The sequence below is a fragment of the Aplysia californica genome, unplaced genomic scaffold, assembly GCF_000002075.1.
Source record: "Aplysia californica isolate F4 #8 unplaced genomic scaffold, AplCal3.0 scaffold00090, whole genome shotgun sequence".
Taxonomy (NCBI): Eukaryota; Metazoa; Mollusca; class Gastropoda; order Aplysiida; family Aplysiidae; genus Aplysia; species Aplysia californica.
The window spans coordinates 333,548-341,523 of NW_004797360.1; the positions used below are offsets into that span (position 1 = coordinate 333,548).

Genomic DNA, 7,976 nt, shown 5'->3' on the forward strand with positions numbered 1-7,976 from the left:
GTGGGATAAGGAGTTGGGAATGTAAGGGGACGGGGCAATGAGATTGGGTGTGGAATGTTAGTGGAATGGGAGGAGGGATTATCGAGGGGTAGAGTGGTTGGGAAGGGTGGTGTTAGGGAGGGTGTGTTGTTAGAGGGGGAGAAGGATGAAGAGAGACGGATGAGTAGTGGAGACGGTATATAAAGCTGTCCCCACAGAATTATGCACATTTAGATGGCCAAATTATGCAAGACAAATGCAAAATTATCCAAAATTATGCAAGTTACCGTAACGACATTCACGACATGTTTTGCACTTTTTCAACAAGAATTTTCATGTTTTAGATCAATGTACAGAGGAACTGAAAACAGAACATATCAGTATCAGTAGTTTTTTTTGGTGTGTATTTGCAAAGAAACACATCAGTCAGAAAAAAACAACCCCAAAAAATAATCTTACAAATTTTAAAAAAAAAAAAGAAAAAAAATCTAGACCTCTGCCTCTGGCACATCACTAAAAGCAGGGATATCTGTCAAACCTGAAACATCAGCAGACAAGAGAATAACTTGCTTTTGATGGATTGAAATATTGAACATGCTGAAGGAAGAAAAATCCATAACAAGGGAAACAGCCAACTTATCACTTAAAGGGGAACTTATTACTCTGATTACTTCCCTTCAGTCACACAGCAGGGTGTTTAGTTAAATTTTTGGGTGAAAAATGCAACATCCCCCCCCCCCCCTGAAAAACGCAGGGAATCCAAAATTATGCAAATCATACAGAATTAAGCGAAAAAACGCGGCCGCACAATCGCATAATCCGATGGCGATAGATAAAGGGTTAAAAACACTCCCTACAACAACTTCAACACCACAGCACTACTATAAACTACAGCACCACAGTACTATCAACTGCTCCATCAACTTCAACACAGCAACAAAGCTGGTTTACGCAGAACGAACGTGTCGGCAGTAAAGTTGCAACTATGATCGTTTATTATGACAATAACAGTAAAATAACTGATTTCATAACAATTTTAGATAACACGCTGTTTAGATGTTGAATTGCCCCCCCCCCCCAATATTATAATTGATGAGTGTATTAGAATACTATGCTGAAATCAGGGACTCAGCAAAAATACTAATAAATATTTGGATCGAAAACGTCGGCATTTTCCGGCAGTGGGGCAATTCTTATCATTTTGAAACTTTTAATTAAAAAAAATAAATACTCCAACACCTGTTATGTAGAAAACATGACATTTCTGTGTGGATTTTGTTGCTAAAAGTAGATCAAAGATCAAAGGCACAACATTTTTTTTTAAAATTTACGGTTTTCAACGACATTCAAGCTTGGGAAGTCACCAAACTTTGGCTGCCATTTTCTAGTTAATTTTACATTTGAAACAAAGCGAGCCCCACCTCCGTCAATTGCAAATATCTTTAAGAGACATACTTATTTTTGCGATGTGATACATCATAATGATGAGTGGTTATCGGGTGCTCTGGTGTAGTTTGCTCTTTCTTTCCTATCAAACATGTACATGTATCTTCCTTAAAAAATAAAATAAATCTCTTCTCATTATTTTTTGGGGGTTCTTACTCTCTTGATATACACCTGTAATCTTCGGCACTAATATGAATTATTGTGTTGCAAGTGCCATAAAACACATTTAGAAAAAACAACAACAATCCAATTATAATGAAATGTTCACATGCGCGTCATCCAACTAAACTATGGTGAAATGTTTGGTAAAAAGTAAAGTGTACCCCCCCCCCCCCACCTTCCACCCTCCCGGATCTGTTTCACCACATGCGCAACTTCCAGGGTCACTACCGTGGGGATCACTGTCATGAGGTTGTGGTGATGTCTCACAGGAACAGGAAATAGTAGTAGGCTACCACTGGTCACACCTGATATGCCTGTTTCTGTGTCCGCGCTGTGCTGAAAGGGACCAGTGTTAATAGGTCACACACCATGTGTCTGTTTCGGTGTCAGTTTCTGTGTCTGTGTTGTACTGGACCTATTCAGTGTAAGTACATGTAGGTCACTCCCGATGTGTCTGTGCGGAAGTGACCAGTGTAAGTATAAATGAACACCCGACGTGCCTGTTTTTGCGTCCGTGTCGTGCAGGAAGTGACCGGTGTAAGTAGGTTACACCCAATGGGTCTGTGTCTGTGAGCGTCAAGGTCTGTGTCTGTGTTTGTGCAGGAAGGGATCTAATTAAATAGGACACACCAGATGTGTTTCTGTATCCGTGATGTGCTGGAAGGGTCCAGGGAGAGTAGGTCATACCCAGTGTGCCTGTGCAGGAAGTGACCAGTGTATATAGGTCACGTCCGAGGATACCGGATTTATTTTTTTGGATGCCTTGGTCACGCTCGATGTGTCTGTGTCTGAGCTGTGCAGGAAGTGAACAGTGTAAATAGGTCGCACATAACGATGGAGACAAGCAGGAGTGAGCACAAAGTCACACCCAGGTAGCCCATGGCGGCACTGGACGGCCGCTGGTCATCGTCTGCTGATATGAGGGTGCGTCTGGTGACGTCATACAGATTGGATGGAAAGGAGAGGAAAAGGAGAGGGGGTGGGGGAGACAGAGTTATTGCAATGTTTTCTGTCATTATACTGCTACAACTTCTGAGAAAGCCTTTGTAGATTTTTTTTAGGGGGGGGGGTAGTACATTAAATTTGTACTGTTTAAGCCTGAATGACTAATACGTCAAAGTTATCCATAGCCAAAGATACTCATGTCCCAGAGTTACACATACGTAAGCTAAAGTCACATGATATATGCCTAGGTTAAAGTAACCAAAAGCTAAATGTACTGAAAAGGCAAAGTTACTAATTGTCACTCAAAAGCTCAAGTTATTCATAAATCTGTTGAAAACCGAAAGTATTCATCAGCTAAAGTGATCCAAACGCCAATTGTATCCGTAAAATAATATATAAAAGTTTATCTATACGCTGAAGCCACTGGTGCTTGGGGAGTGCAGCTGGTAGATCCTACTTCTTTTTTCACTATGTTGTTTGACAAACAAACAAACAAACAAACAAAGAAACAAACAACAACAAAAAACAAACAGACGTGTATTATGCAATGAAGTCAAGTAACGTTTTTATACAGGGGAGAAAACCCCCTTCATGGTGCGTCTTTCTATCTTGGTTTTAAGGCTGTACAATTAAAATCAAGGACGTTTTGGGCTTTAGGAAATTTGTGTTGTGACCTAATTACATATCGATATTGCACACAAAATACATTTTTTATCAATTACTCTATAACTATTTACTGTATACCCCAGCAAATCAGCCAAAAGTTACACCGCCCAATGGATTTTTACATAAAATTATTATCAGATCGACTACATTTGTAGTGAAGTTGAAACACACACAAAAAGCTAGTTTTTTTTGCCTCTCCTGTAAAACTTCAAATTTGGCACGTTTTTCTGTCATAAAGCGGCAGTATTGGCCCAGACCGGCAGGGGTAAAAAGCCCAACTTTTTAAATGATCTAATTTGTGTCGGATGAGTTGTAAAATACATGTATCTTCAATAGTATTTACCTATAAGCCGACGTGCTCTTGGAAGGCAGTTCCAGTTCTCCCTTGATGTTGTCCTGGAGCTGGTCAATTTCTTCCTGAGTTATGTTATGTTCTTGGGCCACACAGCTACACATGACGTCATCGGTTGTTGTTGCTGTGGTCACGGGGGTTGTTGGCGAAGTGGTCAGCTGGTCAGTGAAGAGGTCGTATCCGGTCGGAGCGAGAGAGGAGAGGTCTGTGGCGAAGATTGTTGCGATATCCACACTCTGTGGAGACAATTATTACAGTCGAATCTGCTCTAACGATCACCTGTGTAAGACAATCACATGTATATTATATTGTCATCTTTCCATTTCCGCCCTTGGGTATTTTCTACTATTATAGTGACTCTGTATAAGACGGCCACCTGTTTAAGAAGGCCACTTTTCTTCTCGACAATAACTGGCTGACTCAGACAGTTTAGACTGTACATTATCATGTCATAATTTGTTTGTGGGAACGTTTTAGTTAGTTGGTGTTTATGTACAAGAAAATCACTGTAGATGTTTTGTGCTCGCATTGACATAGTTAAGATTATTTACTGGGCGGATTTTTTCGACCCTGTCTGTCAGCTTTTTTTTTCTGCCGGAGTTTTACCCAAATCGGAGATGTAGGAAAAAGTAAAGAACAAAGTAACATCCAACCTCCATCCGTCCCACCTGTTCTATACCCCCACCCCCTTTTCTTAAAAAAAAGAAGAAAAAACAACTATTTTTGCCTTCTCCTTCCCTCTTCCACCCCCACCCAAAAGCAACCAACAACACACACACTCCAACTCCATCCAACCCCACACAACCCCATCCAACCCCCACCCCTCCCACATCTCCACGCGCAGAACATGGCCTAAACAATACTCACAGTGGTAGGTTCGGACGTCCAGTCTATCCCAGCCAGGCAACACACTCTGACAGACTGACCAGTAGCCTGGACAACCGCGGACATAGGAGAGCTCGAACAGATCACAAACATCATGGTGGGCGTAGGAACCGACTGTTGGTCAAGCCGGATACCGACGGAAGAATACTCCGGAGACGCCCGAGTGCTCACGGAAAAAGCCGAGTCCAAAGTATTCAAACTCTCGCCGTTCAAAGTGAGGCCGCAGTCGTGTTGATCAGCTACTGCATTATATCCTGCTGGGTTCTCGCAGACGATGAGAAAGTCTATCGCCTGCCATGTCGTGACTCCTGACCTCTTGGGCAGTTGGATTCGGTACTCTGTTGACCAGAGATGAAGAGGGAGTAAGGAGGTCACGCATGTGTCCGTATCGCTTGCTATTGGGAGGTGTCTGATGACGTCATAGGGTCCGAGGTTGCTGACCACGATTGGTTTGTCGCTGGTGATGACGTTGATGGCTGAGCGGGAGACCAAGGCGTCTTGGATTGTCGTCGCTACGGGGATGTTGATGGTGGTGGTTGTCATGGCAACGGAGGAACTGTTGCCTGATATGTAGCTGGTGATCTGATGGGAGTGGGTGAGGTGGGTTTGGGGGGGGGGATGTATGGGAAAAAGGGAGGGGGGGGGGGGAGATTACAGGGGCTCTATGTTAATTCATATTTTCGCTTTTAAAGGGGGGGGGGGGGTTGAAGGGAGAATTTTAAACGATTCTGCTTCCTTACTGGATATCGTCTTAATAAGAATTTTACGCACTTGCAACATAATGATTAAGTCATGTAAGTGGCAAAGATTAGAGTTGTTGCAAGAGAATAGCAAACACAAAAAAGAAGGAGGAGAGATAAAGAAGATAGATGTTTGACAGTAAAGAAGGGGAAAACAACACCCAGTAACTAATTGTTGTGTATTTGGAAGGGTCAGCTAGTCTGTTTGTTTGTCTGTCTGTATGTCTGTCTGTCTTACTCTCTGTTGACTTTACATGCTCTTCCTCCACCTCACCCCACCCCCTTTCTCTCTCTCTCTCTCTCTCTCTCTCTCTCTCTCTCTCTCTCTCTCTCTCTCTCTCTCCTTTCTTCCTATCTCTCTCTCTTTCCTTTCTTCCTCTCTCTTTCCTTTCTTCCTCTCTCTCTCTCTCTCTCTCTCTCTCTCTCTCTCTCTCTCTCTCTCTCTCTCTCTCTCTCTCTCCCTCTCTCTCTCTCACTTTCTCCCTCTGTCCATCTCTTACACTCTTCTCACCACCTTCCTCCCTCTCTCCCTTCTCTCTCCTCCCTCTCCCTCCCCCTATCTACCTGAACTGTGGTATCACTTTCCACAGACAGAATCCTCAGGAGATCATCTATGCTGACATCATCCTGTGAACTCCCCGGGTCATGGTAAGACGGCAGAGTCACATACGTCATAGCTATGTGATCCGCAGGCATCGTCTGACGTAATGTGTACTTAGACACACCGGAAGTTGGCTCCTGACGCTAAGAATGAAGGTAAGAAAATAATTTGTAAACAAAGGGGAAATCCCAACAAAACAAACAGACACAGAAGACAAAGAAGGGCGAAGACACGTTAAAGTTGGCCTAGTTAGAAAGACAAAACAATACATCATTCTAAATACATGTATGTGACTATAGACTTATATTTTTAATATGTAAGGCTTTGCACTTTGGCGCATTTACATTTCTAGGTGCATCTGCTATAACGGTCACCTGTCCAAAACAGTCACCTGTACAAACAACCATTTTCCACTTTACCCTTTGCATTTTAAAAATATCATAACATGCAGTGCTGTCCAAGACAGTTATTTGTCAAAGACATCCACTTTTCTGCTCGATAGTGGGTGGCCACCTTGGACAGTTTCAACTGGAACATAAAAAACGAAAAGAGCAGAAGACGAAGATGATGATGACGTCACTCATGTCCGCTACCACGAAACTGAGGACAAGAACAGCAACAATAACAACAACAACAACAACAACAACAACAACAACAACAACAACAACAACAACAACAACAACAACGACAACGACAACCTAAAGTCTTCCCCGAATATATTCTGCCAACACAGCCACATAGACTTAGCCAAATTAAATATTTATGTCAAATTTAACCACTTTGAAGTACCCTAATATTTCCTGCAAACACAGCCAATTTGACTTGCCCTTCTCGAATATTTGCTGCAAGCACAGAAACTTTGACTTACCAGAATACTTCCTACAAACAAACACAGAAAATTTGACTTACCCGAATATTTCCGGCGAACACAGCCACTTTGTGCGTGGCTTCCACCATGGTTCCACTCACATCTTGTCGCACTCTCAGGTACAAGGCCTCGTACTGCTCTAAGCTGCTTTGCGTCTTCCGGGGGCTTCCAACACTGAAGTCGGAGAAAATCGGCTCTATCACGAAGTGGCGATTGGGGAATTTGACCGTTACAACTGTCGTGACGTCAGCTTCTACGGCCACGACAGCCAGAAACGAAACAGATTCTGAGAGGTCAGGATCTTGACCAGACGTTATGGGGTCGTAGAGAAGTTCCGGAGACGCAACCGTTGACGTATCTATGACGTAATACTGTTTGAGAAACGTCACAGGGCTGATGAGGACGAGGCTGGAGGTGAAAGAGGAAGAGGGAGAAGGAGATGGGGAGGAGGAGGAGGTGTATAGCAGCATCACTTCTAGTGGGGCGACAGAAGACACCCGGAATGTCTTGTTGTGTACCCCAGATGAGGTCATCAAAAGAGATGCGGGCACCGTCCAGCTGTAAGGGTAGTCACGTGATATTTCAGTCTTGACGGGAGCCGCGCTGCTGACCGTGCCGTCGTAGACCGTCAGGGTTAAGGATACATTTGTCGTCTGTGCAGTTGCTATGGTCACGGAGATGTTGTGTACACCATCAGCTCCGATGTCGCTCATGGGGATGACGAGAACATAGTCGGTGACAGTTGCGATCTCTGAGCAGAATAATACAATACGTGGGTGGTTGGTGGGTGCTTTGGTGTGGTTTGCTCCTTTTTTCCTATCAAACATCTGCTATCGTCTTTATCTTTCCTCTTCATAAGGCCTCTAATCTGCTGCGCTTATATGACCATATTACAGTGATGCAAATGCCGTCAAACTCTTACTAAACTGAACAGAATATGTGAGAAAATAAAATAAAAAGGAAAATGTGAAAATGTGAAAAGGTATACGTATAATTTCCATATTAACACAATAATTAGGTAACTTAAGAGGCGAGATCACCGAATTTAACGTCCATCTCCGAAAGGGCGACGCCTAATGGGAAATCCATGTAAATTGCCTTTTCTCAAGGACACACCGGTGGACCGAGCTGAGACTCATATTCCCGAACCCGGAACCTCAAGATTACGCGTCCGGTAGTCTAATCTTAATAATCTTGTTATAAGTATTCATGTGACCGTAAAGCATGCATCAGAATGGCATTGAGTAACAATAAGAATATCGTGTATGTATCTAGATCTCTCTCTCTCTCTCTCTCTCTCTCTCTCTCTCTCTCTCTCTCTCTCTCTCTCTC

General features: G+C 43.2%; 1 protein-coding gene across 1 annotated transcript; it reads right to left on the minus strand.

Annotated features, from left to right (window-relative positions):
- Positions 1-467: 467 nt before the first annotated feature.
- Positions 468-7,357, minus strand: LOC101862022 (cell wall protein RBR3-like). Its single transcript, XM_013080517.2, has 7 exons — positions 6,686-7,357; positions 5,740-5,919; positions 4,418-5,017; positions 3,542-3,786; positions 2,454-2,517; positions 1,763-1,923; positions 468-576 (listed from the first exon to the last, which is right to left on the minus strand). The coding sequence occupies exons 1-7, from the start codon at positions 7,355-7,357 to the stop codon at positions 468-470; spliced, it is 2,031 nt and encodes a 676-aa protein (XP_012935971.2).
- Positions 7,358-7,976: the final 619 nt, after the last annotated feature.

Excerpts from the sequence above, each read along its gene's own strand:
- LOC101862022 (XM_013080517.2), bottom strand. The coding sequence starts at position 7,357 with ATGAGCGACATCGGAGCTGATGGTGTACACAACATCTCCGTGACCATA. Across the intron at positions 1,924-2,453 it reads CCGCCATGGGCTACCTGGGT|CACAGCGCGGACACAGAAAC; the intron begins GTGACTTTGTGC and ends GGTCCCTTTCAG. Across the intron at positions 577-1,762 it reads CAGATCCGGGAGGGTGGAAG|CATGTTCAATATTTCAATCC; the intron begins GTGGGGGGGGGG and ends TTCTTCCTTCAG.